Source organism: Rattus norvegicus, chromosome 1 (genome assembly GCF_021556685.1).
Source record: "Rattus norvegicus strain SHRSP/BbbUtx chromosome 1, alternate assembly SHRSP_T2T, whole genome shotgun sequence".
NCBI lineage: Eukaryota > Metazoa > Chordata > Mammalia > Rodentia > Muridae > Rattus > Rattus norvegicus.
Genome location: NC_141534.1, coordinates 90,358,619 through 90,375,525, shown reverse-complemented (window position 1 = coordinate 90,375,525; position 16,907 = coordinate 90,358,619). Strand labels below are relative to the sequence as shown.

The following is a 16,907-nucleotide window of genomic DNA, read 5'->3' as shown; positions in this document are numbered from 1 at the left end:
TAAATAAATCGGGAGAGCAATTGAGAAGCACACCGGTGTCAACTTCTGTCCCTATGCACGCATGCACTCAACACATGTGGGAGCTTGTAGAAACACAGGCATACACAAACTCAGAGAGATGCACAGAAAGGTATGTGGGTCCTTGAAGGAGTGTGTGTAGGTGTGAGGTAGCTGAATGCATTGGCTTGGCAAGATGGAGGTGGGGCTGCTGGGTGGCAGGACCTGCAGGTGCTTGGTATCGGGTGTGTCATGGTAGGGCCGAGGTGTGGAGGGTTCACCCACTCTCACCTAGGTGTGGACATTGGTGGGTGGGAGTGTATATGGAAGTTAGAGGACACCCAGTGTAAAGCCAGATGTGACGTTAGTGGACATGCAGGTGTGAGGCTTGGGGTCAGGTGACTGGACATACAGGTGTGAGGACCAGGTGTGATGAGATGACTGGACAACATGCAGGTGGAGGTAACTGGACATGCAGGTGTGAGGCCCAGGCATGGGGTGACTGGACATGCAGGTGTGAGGCCCAGGTGTGAGGCCCAGGTGTGAGGTGACTGGACATGCAGGTGTGAGGCCCAGGTGTGAGGCGACTGGACATGCAGGTGTGAGGACCAGGTGTGAGGTGACTGGACATGCAGTGTGAGGCCCAGGCATGGGGTGACTGGACATGCAGGTGTGAGGCCCAGGTGTGAGGTGACTGGACATGCAGTGTGAGGCCCAGGCATGGGGTGACTGGACATGCAGGTGTGAGGCCCAGGTGTGAGGTGAGAGGATGTGCAGGAGAACAGATTCCGGGTGAGAAGTTCAGAGGTATGAAATGAGAGGTGTGAGAAGCATTTCAGGGTGTGTGGCCTGTGAGTGGGCACCACCGTATTTAGGACTGGTGTGAGGGTACCCTTTGTGTAGGGTAAGCACCTTTAGGGACAAGGATTGTAGCCCTGGTGAGTTGGGGCCACATACCTGTTTCCCAGCCTGGGACACTTTGGGAGTTTCCAAACATGGACTAGTCCCAAGGTCTTGTTACTACAACCAAGGATATGCATATGTGTGTACCTGCATGTATGCACATCGTACATGCATGTGTGTGAGTGTGCATGCATGTGTCCAGGTGCATGCATGTATGTGCATGTGCGTGCATTGTGTGTGTGCATATGTGTGTGTGTCTGTGCGCGCGTGTGTGTGTGTGTGTGTGTGTGTGTGTGTGTGTGACAGAGATCTGCCTGTGAGATTATTAGATGTCAGGGTGTTCAATGCTCGCTGAACCTGGCTGAGTCCCCAGGGCCTCAGCTTGTGCCCAGAGAAGCACTGGGCATGGAGGTCAGCTGTGCTTTGTGGCTTCATGGGCTGCAAGGGACACAGAAGACTCTGGCCTCACACATGACGTGTCTTCAACCATAGATCGTGTCAGCCGTGCACTACTGTCACCAGAAGAACATTGTACACAGGGATCTGAAGGTAAGCCCCTCCACCATGACCCCAGCTGTGCCTTAGCCCCTGCTCCTCCCTTTGACTTTCCTTAGCTGCAGTGCCCGAGTTCTTTCCCAGGCATTTATGACGCAATGGGTGTGGGGGGACGGCGGTGGGAGCTCGTGTCCTGGCATGGCCTCAGGATGGCCACGGGGAAGAGATAGGCTATCTGTACTCGGCCTTCAGCTTGCTGTGCCTCTGACGTGCGAACCTTCTGGAATCCCTGAGAACTTGGCTTTCAGGCCTGAGTTACTCCAGCGTCTTGGGAGCCCAGAGTCCTAGGATGCCCAGAGGTCCAGGGCAGGCAACGAGGATGGGAAAGAGACCCCTAGGGCCCAACTCACGTTCCTGCTGCAACCAAGTTCCACAGCCTCTTAGGTCACCCCCACCCCCTGCATCCCTGTCAAAGAACCACGGAAATCCATGACCAGACAGCCCAGTGGGCACCATGCAAGCCTTCCAGAGCACCTACTGTGTGCTGGGCTGCGCACTAGGGGCTTTATTTTATTTTTATTTTATTTTATTTTTTTCCTTTTTTTAAATATACATTTTATTTATCTATTCATTTAACATATGTGAGCACACTACAGCTGTCTTCAGACACACCAGAAGAGGACATTGGATCCCCATTACAGGTGGTTGTGAGCCACCATGTGGTTGGTGGGATTTGAACTCAGGACCTCTGGAAGAGCAGACAGTGCTCTTAACCACTGAGCCATCTCTCCAGCCCTTTATTTTATTTTTATATTAATTTACTTATTTATCTCGATTTTTCAATTTCTCTGTGTAGCCCTAGCTGTCCCGGAACTCACTCTGTAGACCAGGCTGCCCTTGAACTCACAGAGATCTACCTGCCTCTGCCTCCTGAGGGCTGGTGTATGCCATCACCGCCCACCTTCCATTTATTTATTTATTTATTTATTTATTTATTTATTTATTTATTTATTTATTTATTTATTTTTACTTTATTTTATTGGCACTGAGGGCTTTAAAGACAGACTGAGCCTGAGGACTAGAGATGTTTCATGTTTTTCAGAGCCCTAGGGAAGGGTCCTGAGGTGGTTTTAGAGGATAAAGGCACCCACTACACTCTCCCATAAACCTGAGTTCACTCCCTGGGGACCCACATGGGGGAAGGAGAGAACTGGCTCTACAGGGTTAGCCTCTGACCTCCATGTGATTGCAACTCCCATCCCACTCCCCAGACATAAACATGTCTGTGAGCCCAGTGTGGTTTATGTAATCCCTCAATCCCAGTCATTGGGTGGCTCAGGCATGCTGATTAGGAGTTCGAGGCCAAGGGCTAACACATGTAATGTGTAATTGAGTGCTCTTTTGATGTGTGCAAGGCCTCGGGTTCAAGTCTCAACCACAGGGGACAAAAGGGGACCACTTGGAAGTTTAAGGCCGATCTCAGCTAGATGGGACCATGCCTCAAAATTGCAACAACAAAAGCAAGCATAACCTCCGGGGGCGGAGTGGGGGGAGATGGGGACGGGGTGGGAGAGTTGGATGTGCAGGTCTCACCTGTAATCCCAGCCCACGGGAAGATGAGGCAGGGGACTTGCTATGAGTTTGAAGTAAGCCGTGCTTTTCAATAGCAAGCCGCAAGCCTCATGTCAGGGATAGGGGTACAAGCACTCAGGGGGTAATTTCCATGAGATGGAGGATAGCCTGGGCTATGTAGTGAAGCCCGCCATGGAATGGCTGCGGAAGCTTATGGATACTTGCTCTAAGAGGCAGGCACTTTGCCAACATTTTCAGCTAGGCTGCCGGGGAGAATTAACCTGGAGGTTGTGCGCCACCTAGTGGAGGAGACTGGAATTGACCAAAAATGGTTTCCCAAGTCCAGATGGAGACCATCAGAACTAAGGCCCAACTGTGGAGCCTCAAATATCAGGGGGGAAAATGTCAGCAGACTTCAGATGTAGCTCACACTGAGGAGTACTAGCCTAGGATGCACAAGGCCATGGGTGGTTTTACCAGCCTCCCACAAACATGGTGTGATGGTGCGGACCTGTAATTCCAGCGCTGGTAGGCAGCGGCACGACTCTGCCTTCACTCTCTGGCTTCTCTTTCCTTCTCAGGCTGAGAACCTGTTGCTGGATGCCGAGGCCAACATCAAAATCGCCGACTTCGGCTTCAGCAACGAGTTCACGCTCGGCTCCAAGCTGGACACCTTCTGTGGGAGCCCCCCGTACGCCGCCCCGGAACTGTTCCAGGGCAAGAAGTATGATGGGCCAGAGGTGGACATCTGGAGCCTGGGCGTTATCCTGTACACACTGGTCAGCGGCTCCCTGCCCTTCGACGGGCACAACCTCAAGGTGCCAGCGATGGGGTGGGCCGGGTCAGGTGGGCCTGAGGTCACATGGCCAGATGAGGAACAGGGGTGATTCGGGTGCCCACGGCCGGAAGGCCAGCTGGTATGGCCGGTACTGTTGGGGCCCATGCTGTGAGCTGTATGGCTGGTGGATTTCAGTTCTAATAGTGACCTGCTCTAGGGGAAAATCATTAGAAATTTCTAGGTCATGCCCCATTTAAGGCTTTTCAAATCCAGTGTGCATAAGAGAGGCAGAAACATGGCGTGAGGGGTGAGCCTCACAAGCAGTGACAGAAGGGACAGAAGGCAGGGTTTCATTTCTGTGCAGTGCCCAGATTAGGGAAAGCCACAGAAAGTAGGAGCAGACTAGTGGTTGGTTAACATTAGGATGGGGGAGGGAGAGCTGGGTTCAGGTAAAGGGCTTAGGGATTTTGCTGATGGGGATGGAACTAAGGGCCAAGCCAGTACTCTACCACTGAGCCACGCCCCCAGCCCCTCCCTGGGGGATTCTAGGCAGGGGCTCTACCACTGAGCCACGCCCCCAGCCCCTCCCTGGGGGATTCTAGGCAGGGGCTCTACCACTGAGCCACGCCCCCAGCCCCTCCCTGGGGGATTCTAGGCAGGGGCTCTACCACTGAGCCACGCCCCCAGCCCCTCCCTGGGGGATTCTAGGCAGGGGCTCTACCACTGAGCCACGCCCCCAGCCCCTCCCTGGGGGATTCTAGGCAGGGGCTCTACCACTGAGCCACACCCCCAGCCCCTCACTGGGGGATTCTAGGCAGGGACTCTACCACTGAGCCATGCCCCCAGCTTTCTGAGGTATTCTTTTTTTTTTTTTAATTTATTTTTTTTTATTTATTCATTTATTATATATAAGTACACTGTAGCTGTCTTCAGATACACCAGAAGAGGGCATCAGATCTCTTTACAGATGGTTGTGAGCCACCATGTGGTTGCTGGGATTTGAACTCATGACCTCTGGAAGAGCAGTCGGGTGCTCTTAACCGCTGAGCCATCTCTCCAGCCCCTGAGGTATTCTTTTAAAATGATAAAACAAAGTTCTGAAACTAGTAGTAGTAATAATTGTGTACTCACCAGACTTACTCAAACTCCTAAAAATTGTACATTTAATTTTTTTCTTTTGTTCCTACACCGTATTGAATGGGACGTGCCTGCCATTCCAGCACTGAAGAGGCTGAGTCAGGGAGAGAACACATTCAAGGCCCATGTGGGCCTCTTAGTGACTGCCTGTCTCAAAAGGAAAATCCAAGGGGGCTGGGGCTGTAGCTCAGTGGGCAGGAAGCCCTGGGTTTTTCCTTCGGCACCACCAAATGAAGAAAAGGCCCAAAAAAGATTGCATCCGCATTTGCTTGACTTGTCTATGGTGGATCCAGAAAACAAAGGGAGTGAGGCAAGTAGAACGTCTTTATCAGTCTCTGCCCGGGCTCATGCTCCCTCCAGAGCAACACAGAAGCAGATAACTGGGAGTTACTGGGAAGTGTGGGGGGTGTGTCATCAGCTTGATTGGAAGGTGGTTTTTTTTTTATTGTTTTTTTCCCTTTGATGTTCTTGCTTTGAAACATTGCCAGTGCACGGAAAAGCTGCAGGGATAGAATAGAGACACCCAGCACCTCTCAGGAGGCCCACGCTGGCTGACATCCAGCCCCAGGGCTGGCTCCCTATGCACGAAGCCCTGTCTTTATTGATGGGCCACCAGACAGTTCACTGTGGACACTGTGTCCCTTGGTCCCTAAACACTGCGGTGGTTATCTCCTGAGACTAGAGACATTTTTCCTGTGACCGGTCACACACAGGAAACGCAACGTTGGAACACTGATGGCCTCCACCCTAGGCCACAGTTAGACATTTGTCTCGGGAATATTGAGCCACGTCCCCAGCCCCTCACTAGGGGACTCAGTGATTTGACCTGTGGCTGACTTCAGGTCACTTAACTTTCTAGAGTGTCCCTCAGTCTGATTGGCTCCCCGTGCCCTGTGTGTAGATTCTAGAGGAATTCCTCAGCAGCTCCCTATGTCAGGAAGTACTTGGCTACCAACAGGGCGGGAAATGCCTTTTCCTTCTTGTACCAGAATGAAGGCTGAGCCCTTTGACCTTGTATCAACCCATCCTTTCGTTCAAGACCCTGACAGTCCCTTCTGTATAACAGCAGCCCTCATGCTTGCGGAGGCTAACCTGGGAGGCACTTGTGGTGTCCTTTAGTACAGAGAGAGTGGCTCTCACAGTGGAATAACCTTTGTAAACTTCCAGGATGAAGCTAAGACCTTGTCAAAGGGTCAGGCTGATAGCCCCACTGCCCCAGGCTCTTGCTGTACCCTGTTGTGCTAGCGTCTGCAATCCAGTCTTGTTGTTTTCAGTTTGCATGCACGAGCATGTGTGTGTGTGTGTGTGTGTGTGTGTGTACCCACACATGCGTGGTTAATTATTTATGTGTATGTGTTTGTTCACATTTGTGTGGGGGCTCGAAGAAGCCAGAAGAGGGCATTGGATTCCCTGGAGTTAAGGAAGGAAGGTTCTGAGCTGCCTAACGTGGGTGCCGGGAATCGAACTCAGGTCCCTTATAAAAGCAGTAGCTGCTGCCAGGCCACTGAGCCCATCTCTCCAGCCCTGTATCCTCTGGTGTGTGGATGCATGGAGAGGCCCGAGGTTGCAGTTGGAGGTCTCAGTCACACACAGTTCACTGATGTGCCTGGACTTGCTGACCCGCTTGCCTTGGGGACCCTATCTCTGTTTTCAGGGGTGGACCAAGAGGAGTCCACCATGCTCACCCAGCAGTTGGTGGGATTTAGGCATCTGAATTCCTGTTCTAATGCATGCCTGGTGAGCAACCAGTTCTCTGTGGGCTCACATGTTCTCTGTGAGTACCTCAGGCGAGTCCCTCTTTGAGCCTGTGTCTCTAATCTGTGGGGGTACAGGTGGACATTGACAGTGTCCATTTGAGGGACTGCAAGGTAGCTAAGAGCACTTGCTGTTTTCCCAGAAAACTCGAGCCTGATTCCCAGGACTGATAGCTCCCAACCTCCCGTTAACCCCAGTTGCAGGGGATCTAGCGCCCTCTTTTGCCTTCTGTGGGCAGTACACACACAAGCCCAGATACTCAGACATAGAACTTTTAAAAATGTTTATAAAAAAAGAGTATCCCAGGGGTTGGGGATTTAGCTCAGTGGTAGAGCACTTGCCTAGCAAGCACAAGGCCCTGGGTTTGGTCCCCAGCTCCGAAAAAAAGAAAAAAAAAAAAAAGAGTATCCCAGGCTGGAGAGATGGCCCAGTGGTTGAAAGTGATGTCTGCTCTTCCAGAGGACCCGGGTTTAGTTCCCAGCACCCACAGGGTAGCTTATAACTGTCTAGACCCCCAGTTCTACAGGATCTGACACCCTTACACAGACATTCATGCAAGCAAAACACCAGTGCACGTGAAAGAAATAAAAATAACAATAAAGAAGTACCCCCTTGAATCAGGTACAGTGGTACATAGCTCTGGGAGGCCGAGCTTGGAGAATTATGAGTTCACAGGTAGCCCCATCTGTATAACGAGATCCTTTCTCCCAAACCCCAAGGTAAGCAAACACATGAAGATCCTTTTTGGAACAACATGGCTGCTTGGGAGAAAGACACTGGTGGGGGACAGTGGCAGGGACCCTTCCCATTGAAAACCTGGTCTTTACATACTAGTTACTATAAGCCTGTGCCTTTCTTAGGTAGAATGCATCGTGTACCTTTCTTAGTAGGGTGCCTGGCTCCGCAGGAAGCCCTAGGTTCAATCCCCACCAATGCATTAATGGGGTATGGTGTCTCACCTCTCCAATCCCAGCACTCCAGAGACAGAGGCAAAGTGGTCGAGTTGAAGGTCTTCTTTGGCTATACAACAGGTTTGGGGTGGGCCAGCCTGGGCTATGTGAGACTCTGTCCTCCAAATCTGAAGGCAGGAGGAAAAGTTAGTCTATTAAAAGAAACTTCAGGCTGGGCAGGGTTACAGTTAGGATTAGGGAGGCAGAAGCAGAGGCAGGCAGATCTCGTGAGTTTGAGGCTAGCCTGGTCTACAGAGCGAATTCTGGGACAGCCAGGGCTATGCAGTGAGACCCTGTCTCAAAATTTTTCTTTCAATTAAAAAAAAAAAAAGGAAAACTAGAAGTTTTAAGGTCCTAGGAACATGTTTGGTTGATTGCCTGTGAAGCCAATGGAGATCCTTCCATTCCTTCCCCAAGCACCATATGACCTGGGCGTGGGGGCTCACGCTGGCACCCCAGGATTCTTGAAGTGAAGTACCAGGCAGGTGGAGGCCTGTTTCTGTTGGACCCTGTCTCAAAGCAGGGGAGGGGAGGAAGACTTTAAACTTGCTAGCTCTAGGGCGCCCCCTTCCCACAGATGAAGGTGTGGTCAGGAAAGTAGGGCTAAGTTTCTTACTATATCTGGGCTGGGATTTCCATCATCTCTGTTCTCCCAGAAGGTCTGGACATGGGTGTTGATGAGCCCTGCCTGCAGGGGTGAGGTGGGGTGGGTGCAGGGGTGCTGAGCCCTGTCTACAGAGGCAAGCATCCGGGCCTTGTGCTTGCAGGAGCTGCGGGAGCGAGTCCTCAGGGGCAAGTACCGAGTCCCCTTCTACATGTCTACAGACTGCGAGAGCATTCTGCGGAGATTTCTGGTGCTGAACCCCGCAAAACGCTGTACCCTGGAGGTGAGCCCTCTCCCAGGACCCTCTGTGCCCTCCCTGTGGCTCCGTTCCTCCTGCCTGGGGCTGGGTTCAGCTCTGAGTGCAGACGACAGCAAGGAGGAGGTTCCCGGATGGTCTTCGCCATGTCAGTAATTAAGCTAATGAGCTCTTAGGATGATTACAGGGTGCTGGGGGCCCAGATGATGTGGAGGAGGAGGGTGTAGGAAAGGCTGTGGCAGGGGGTGCAACGGCTGGCTAGGTCTCCACAAGCTGTCAGTTTGGGGGTGGTAGGCTCAGCGGGGAGTCCCTCTTGGAGGAGGGGAAGCTGTGTCCTGTTTCTGGTGCCTTTCCTTCCTTCTCATGTCTGTCTCCCTTGTCCCCAGCAAATCATGAAAGACAAATGGATCAACATTGGCTATGAGGGTGAGGAGCTGAAGCCATACACGGAACCCGAGGAGGACTTCGGGGACACCAAGAGAATTGGTGAGGGACAAGGAAGCAGGTGCTTCAGGCTCAGGGGTGCAGTGCCTGAGCCGAGGCTGGTGGCCATTGCCTCTGCTCTTGTGGGTCAGCGTCTTGTCATAGCTCACCACCAAGCTAGGGAGAGTAGTTGAGGAATGTCTCATGTTCGAGCTTCGTGACCCTGAGCGAGTGTTTTCCCTCTCTCTGTGTCTAGGTCTTTATCTAGGAAAGAACAATATTCACACAGGCCAGCTCAAAGCTGTATAAACTAGGGGAGGAAGCTGATCTACATATGTACTTAAGCCTAGACTCCCCCAGTGAGGGGCTGGGGGCGTGGCATCTTTTGGCTATTCCGATGCTATCAGTGTGGCCTTAGGGATGGAACTTACTAATTTGTCAAAACTTGGTGGTGTGTGTGTCTTGATCCATCCAGTGAGCCTTTGTGTTTTGAACAGTGATTGTCCTGACCTGAGTCACATGCTAACCCTGGGTAGGAGCAGGCAGGGGTTAGCAAACTGGTCTTATTAGGGAAGGAATATTCTTGGAAGACAACTCATATCTGCTGGCAGAGTGAGAAGGGCAGACACTATTGAGAGACACAAGGGGTGGAAGGGACAGCCTTGGGAAGGAGACTGACCCTTCTCTTCATCCATCTCCTAGAGGTGATGGTGGGTATGGGCTACACACGGGAAGAAATCAAAGAGGCCTTGACCAACCAGAAGTACAACGAGGTGACCGCCACCTACCTCCTGCTGGGCAGGAAGACTGAGGTCAGAAGTCGTGAGGCCTTGGGCCTTGCAAGGGTGGAGGGACTTGGGGGCCAACTACTTGGACATAGGGCTGAGGTACCTGGCATATTTTCTTTTGTAGGAGGGTGGGGACCGGGGTGCCCCAGGGCTGGCCCTGGCACGGGTGCGGGCGCCCAGCGACACCACCAATGGGACAAGCTCCAGCAAAGGCAGCAGCCACAACAAAGGGCAGCGGACTTCTTCCTCCACCTACCACCGCCAGCGTCGGCACAGCGACTTCTGTGAGTGTCCCCATCCCGGAAGTATGACCCAGCCTTGATTGGCAGTCAGACGCTAGCTGGAGCTAACTACAGAGGCCAGGGAAATAAATAATTATGGCAGTGGAGTAGAGATAATTCAGAACAACCTCAAATTCATTGTCCTCCTGCCTCGGCCTTCCAGGTGCTGGGAAGACAGGTTGGCACATACGCTGGCTAGAGAGGAAATGACTCACCCAGGGAGGGATGCTAGGTACTATGTGGGTTCTGGGAATTGAACCTGGGTCCACTGAGCCAACTCTTTAGTACCCAAACAGCTTGGACTGCTTGAGAGCTTGCCTCACACACAACCTGGATACTGAGGCAGGCTCAGAAAGGGTTGGCCTCTGGAAAAGCTAGGGCACAGGACTCCATGTACAATGTGGCTGCTGAGAGCCTGCCTTCTTGTCAACTCCACACTGATGTGGGGAGTGGCTTTCCATGGACGTCTAGTACTTAGTTTCTTTACTGTTGCTGTGGGAGAATGTTCCTGAGAATTCAGGAGAGCAGTTTAAGAAAGGGTGGGTTTATTTAGCTCAGGGGTTGCTGTCCTGGAGGAGAAGTCACAGCTGCAGGAGCTGGTCACATTGTATCCAGTCAGGAGACAGAGCAGTGAATGCATGGGTGAGTGGGCATTAGTGGTAGGCTCACTTTCCCCGCTCTTATACAGTTCAATATTCAGCCTAGGGATTGGTGCTGCCCACAGGGGGTGCGACTTCTCACCCCAATTAACATAGTGAAGCTGACCCTTACAAACACCCGCATGCCCCCAAGCAACCTAATCTAGACCGCCCCTCACTGATACTCTCCAGGTGATTCGAGGTTGTGGGCAGCACTGACCATTACAGTTACTCACTGTGTAGCCCTGGCTTGTCTGGTCACTCTCTGTATAGACCACGCTTGACTGGGAAGAGACTGCAGCTATTGGGAAGTGACCCCAGCTCTCACTGGTCCCATTTTTCCACCAGGTGGCCCGTCCCCTGCCCCGCTGCACCCGAAGCGCAGCCCAACCAGCACGGGGGACACGGAGCTCAAAGAAGAGCGGCTGCCGGGTCGGAAAGCAAGCTGCAGTGCAGCGGGCAGCGGGAGTCGAGGCTTGCCCCCCTCCAGCCCCATGGTCAGCAGTGCCCACAACCCCAACAAGGCAGAGATCCCCGAGCGGCGGAAGGACAGCACTAGTACCCCAGTGAGTGGCTTGGGCAGGAGGGAATGGATGCTGTCCCCACCCCATTACTGAGATCCCACGCTCATCCCCAAAGCACTCTCTGGGCCCCTGTGATAGTTCATTTATTTAACGAGCATTTAACACGTGTGCCTACACCACACACAAAGGGCACCATACATGTACAGCACTCACTCGCTCCCCCTCCCCCACACATATGCTTGCCCCAACCCACAGAAATCATCCCCCAAGCCAGGCACAGTGCATGTCTGTAATTCCAGCTCTCAGGAGCCTGAGCAGAAAACTCTTGGGTTCCAGGCCAGCCAGGGCTAGAGAAATCTGCCTTAGAAAAGGTAAAGAAGAATAAGGAATTCTTACTAACTTTATAGAATTAACCTCGGGCTGAGAGCTTAGCTCCAGGCAGAGCCCATCCCTCTAGTACCCAAAGAGGCCAGGAAAGGGTGTGTGCCCTCCCCCATGGAGCTGGAGTTAATTGCAATTGTGAGCAGCCCATGGGAGCCTGGAGGAGAAAGGAGAAAAGGGAAAGAGGATTGGAGTGGCTCAGCAGGTAGATGCTTGCCCAGTGTGCCAGTGCCGTGTGCAGACCTCTTTTAGAGGCAGAAGGATCAGAATTGTATTCTCATCTACATAGTTGGTTTGAAATCAGCCTGGGATACATGAGACCCAGTGTCACACAAAGAAGCCAGGAAGGACTGAGCAGCCAGGAGCTCAGTGGTTAAGAGCACTGGCTGCACCTGCATAGGATCCGGGTTTGGTTCCTAGAACCCACATGGTGTCTTGCAACCGTCCATATCTCCAATTCCAGGGAGCCAACTTCCTCTTCTGGCCTCTTGCATGCATGCAGGTGGTACACAGGTATATGTTCCAAGCAAAAGACTAGTACACATAAAAACAAATCTTTTAAAATGAAAAAATAACTCAGAGGTTCAGAGCACTGACAGTTCTTCCAGAGGACCTGGGTTCGAATCTCAGTACTTACATGGTAACTAACAACTGGCTGTAACTCCAGTCTCGGGAGACCTAATGCCCTCCTCTGGCCTCTTGGAGCACTGAGCACACACCTGATGCAGGGGTGCACATGCAGACACACACCCGTGCAGTGAAATAATAACAAATCTTTGGAAGAAAAAGAAAAGTGTATTGTGGCAGAATGCAGCAGGGTGGAGGGAGGCTGAGGGGTGTCTTCTCACCTCTTGCCCCCTCTTGGTGTGTCTCCCACAGAACAACCTCCCCCCCAGCATGATGACCCGAAGAAACACCTACGTGTGCACAGAGCGGCCAGGGTCCGAGCGCCAGTCCTTGTTGCCAAATGGCAAAGAAAATAGGTATGTGAGGCAGGGCTGGGATGAGGGGACATAGAGGGTGGGGGTGACTACACACACACACACACACACACACACACACACACACACAGACATACACACATAACACACACAGAGACATACACACATAACACACACATACACACACTATATACACACATAACACACACACATACATAATACATATATACATAGCACACACACATACCCACATATACACACACCCACATGTACCTCCATACACATACATATACACATACATACACACACATAAATACACAGACATACCTCCACATGCACATACACATAAACACATACATATATGTATACACACACACTCACACACACATACACATCTCCCACAGACAGACACACACACACAGATACACATAAACACATACATATACGTACACACACACACTCACACACACATACACATCTCCCACAGACAGACACACACACACACATACACACTGATGATCACAGAGGACACATGGCAGGGTGGATATGCCCTGCAGCATGTGCTGTACCCCATCCTGGTTAGATCTTGTCCCTGACAGTGCTCCTACCTGGTAACAACCAGCCAGCGGTGCTAGGAAGGGGAGCTGCCGGGTCCTCCACCCGTGAGCCTGGGAACCAAGTGGAGTCCTTGAATGATGCAACTTAGAACTAGAGAAGGCCCAGAGCCCTGCGTCATCTGGGCTGGGTGGCCTGGGGAGGAAGCACCTCTCAGCTGCAGTGGGGCAATTGCATAGGTAATGAGTGATCCCGCCATCCCTTGGCATGGCGCCAAGCTCCGGGAAAGGGATCAGAGTCCAGGGTCAATCTTGATTACATAGCTAGGTTAAGGCTAGCCTGAGCTACAAGAAACCCTTTTTATTTTTAAGCCAGGCAGTAGTGAGACACACTTTGAATTCCAGCACTTGAGAGGTGATGGCAGGTGGATCTCTGTGAGTTCAAGGCCAGCTTGGTCTACAGAGTGAGTTCCAGGACATCCAAGGCTACACAGAGAAACCTTGTCTCAAACTACCCCCTCTTCCCCCAAACATTGAGTTCCGGGTGGTGGCTAAGTTGGTAGCCCTCTTACCTGGCGTGCGCAAAGCCTTGGATCTGGCCTGTCCTACGCCGGGGAGGTGCGGAGTACCTGTAACGCCGCACTGGACGGTGAATGCAGGAGGAGCAGAAGTTTAAGGCCAACCGGGGCTATGTGAGACCCTGTCTAGTATAAAAGGGTACGGGCTGGAGCTGGTCAGCGGGTAAGAGCACTGGCTGCTCTTACAGACAGCTCAGGTTTAATTCCTAGCACCCACATGGCTGCCATCTCTCTCTCTCAAGTCCAGTCCCAGAACATCCGATGCCCACTTCTGACCTTCAGGCACCAGGTACACATGATCCCAGCCATACGTGTGGGCAAAACACCCATGCACGTAAAAAATATCGTAAAAATATGAAGGGAGAAAATGGGGAGCTTGAGGCGGCTCCACCTGGTCCAGGCATGGCCCCCCACCAAGCTTCTCTGCTCTAACTGGGACGGATGCTAACTTTTCCTGGGTCTCATCAACCTTTACCCAGAGTTTAATCCACAGATGACATTCAATGATAAGGAAATTGTTCAGTAGTTACTAAATAAAAACTAATAAGGATGCTTCATCAAGCAGCTGCCCTCTGGCTGGCCTGTGTCCAGCAGTGGCCTAAATTACTAGCAACTGCATTCTGGGTAGATCCTAGTCCAGAAATGAGGCACAGAGAAGTTAATTAGCTTGTCTAAAGTTACACAGCCAGCGAGTGAAAGAGCAAGGATTCTAGAATCCTTGTCTGTAAGCATTGGAAGATGTGATCTTCACGTTCTAGACAGGGAACAAGGCGAAGCTGCAGAGAAGGCCATGGCTTCAAAATGATGGAGGTTCTGATTTTTGTGACAGAATCCAAGAACAGGTTCCATTGAACTTGCCCATGCAGACCCCTGCTCAGGGTCTGAGACCTCTGTGCCAGCTGCCAATCTCCCAGCAATCTCTGAAGTTAAGCCTAGAAATGGTACAAAGTGCAGGGGGCAACATATTGGATGGTGGCTGGCCACCTGATTTCTTGCAGCAATGCATTCTGGGAAATGTAGTTTCCAGCTGCAAGGCTATGTGTATGACTTCTACTAGCCCTAAGGGTTTGGATACCAGGAGAGAAAGCACAGGTGGATTTAAGGGAGGCCTAGTGGCCTCTGAGATCTGGGAAGGTATATATTGGAGGTCTGTGTTATAGCACGTCACTCTGAAAGTAATCCATCTTGGAAGCTAAACGGTCTGGTTTGGTTAGAACTTGGATGGGAGAATCTGGAGACTGAGCCAGTAAACAATTCGAGGTTCCAAGGATCCATAATGCTCTGACAGCCCTCCGGCCCCACCCTGACTTGTCTTTCTCTGCCCACAGCTCTGGTACCTCGCGGGTGCCCCCTGCCTCACCCTCCAGTCACAGCCTGGCTCCCCCATCGGGAGAGCGGAGCCGCCTGGCTCGGGGCTCCACCATCCGCAGCACCTTCCATGGGGGCCAGGTCCGAGACCGGCGGGCAGGGGGCGGGAGTGGCGGGGGTGTGCAGAATGGACCCCCGGCCTCACCCACGCTGGCCCATGAGGCCGCACCCCTGCCCTCCGGGCGGCCCCGCCCCACCACCAACCTCTTCACCAAGCTGACCTCCAAACTGACCCGAAGGTGAGCTGCACCGGATGTGGGGTATGGGGTGGTGGACGGGCAGGGCCTAACCTTCTTCTCTGCTTCTCCTCCTGCACCTGACCTCTTGGTCCTCTGCACCCCCTGTCACCACTCCCACCTCCTTACCCTGCAGGGTTACCCTCGATCCCTCTAAACGGCAGAACTCTAACCGCTGTGTCTCGGGCGCCTCTCTGCCCCAGGGATCCAAAATCAGTAAGTCCTATCTCCTCTGTTCTCCATGCTCCGCCTGTCCTCTGCATGTCTGACTGTGAACACGCATGTGTGCTACATGTATGTGTCCTTGGAAGGGACCCTGTGGGAACAGCGTCCATGTAGGGGCTGTGGAGTGTCAAAAAGCATATCCCGTTACAGACGGGTGCAGCAGGTTTCAGCTCTACTAAGTGAGGCTGAGCAAACCATTGAGCGTCTCTGGTTCTTCTCTGCACCTCGAAACCAGGGACCACAGAAACTACCTACATGTGACCGTGGCAGCTCAGGTCACTGCTGTGGGGAATTCTTTTGAGTGTGTTCCTTAGACATCTACTTGTCATCTGGTATGACTGTTACACATTGATAGCCTCAGTGTGCCTAGCATGGCTAGCAAAATGTAAAATATGTCTACCCTCACATAGCCAACCTTCTAATCGAGGACGTAGGCCACAAGTCAGTGGAGTACTAACGGGAAAAGTCCTGCAGTCTCAGGCTGAGGCAGGAGGCTCTCAAGGTCATGGCTAGGCAGGAAGGATATGGAAAGAATTTTTCAAAAAGAGTAAAGCAGACAGAGTGTCTGAGGAAGGGAAGGGCGTGGCTCAGCTGTAAATCCCAGGCCTAGGATCTCCCAGAGAGGGGCTGGGGCGTGGCTCAGCAGTTGAAGACCCCTCCGTCACTGGATGCGTCTGCCTATGTGGGAGTGTTGGTGCCTTTTCTGTGTAGGTGTGTCTGCCTGCCCCTTTTCTCATCTTCCAATCCTTCAGTATCTCTCCTCCAACCTGCACTAACCATTTCTGTCTGGACCGCACTCTGGATGGAAGGGATCAAATCCGGACTACAGCTCTGTTGGGAGAGCGGAGCTGCAGCGGGGGCTGCCTAGAGTCATGGCAGTGGGGAGGGGGAGGGGGTTGCTAAGGCCCAGATTTACATTTTGTTCCTTCCCCACTCTGCTAGGGTCACAGACGAACCTGAGAGAATCGGGGGACCTGAGGTCACAAGGTGAGTGAGGGTCTCACCCTGCCTGCCTCTGCACACCCTGTCTGGTGCTCTAAACATAACATGGTGGAATATTCTAGAACCTTTTCACCTGTACTGAGACTCATTTCTGCTACATTGCGCACCTTCCCATAGCTGTCAGTGATTTGAGCCCTGTCCTGCCCGCTGCCCAGCGTTCCTCCCATGCCTGTAGCACTTCTTATTCATTGACTCGAGGTGTGGGCGAACCTAGCCACGGGGACCCGCCCGCGTGTAAATGCTCTTCAAAGTCACTCCTACTGGGTTCTGCCAAAAGAAGCAGTAGCCTCTGTAGAAGCAAATAGGTGTCACTGCGTTGTAGTGAAAACTTATCCAAGCTGGCTCTGGCGGGATGCACAGGTCTGCCAGTCCTGTGTGGAGATCTGAGGCTGAAGGAAAGCAGGTTCAAAGCCTGCCAAGGCTAAAAGAGCTCAAGGCCAGCCTTAGGCAAATTAGTAAAATAATCCTATCTCAGATTTGGGATGAGGGGGAAGAGGGCTGTGATGTACAGAGCCCCTGCC

At 52.3% G+C, this 16,907-nt stretch overlaps 1 protein-coding gene across 6 annotated transcripts in view; it reads left to right on the top strand.

Moving 5' to 3' along the window:
• The window catches only part of Mark4 (microtubule affinity regulating kinase 4), a 33,484-nt gene that overhangs the window by 14,228 nt on the left and 2,349 nt on the right, over positions 1-16,907 (top strand). For 3 of the 6 annotated variants that reach the window (XR_015639565.1, XM_087589096.1, XM_087589109.1), the window contains exons 7-17: positions 1,393-1,449; positions 3,549-3,785; positions 8,355-8,474; positions 8,834-8,933; positions 9,573-9,682; positions 9,783-9,942; positions 10,926-11,143; positions 12,362-12,465; positions 14,884-15,162; positions 15,296-15,375; positions 16,327-16,371. Coding sequence is in view for 4 of the 6 variants with exons in the window: in XM_087589096.1 (XP_087445222.1) it covers positions 1,393-1,449; positions 3,549-3,785; positions 8,355-8,474; positions 8,834-8,933; positions 9,573-9,682; positions 9,783-9,942; positions 10,926-11,143; positions 12,362-12,465; positions 14,884-15,162; positions 15,296-15,375; positions 16,327-16,371 (1,510 nt within the window). In the remaining 2 variants the exon portion in view is untranslated. 6 annotated transcript variants of the gene reach the window in all.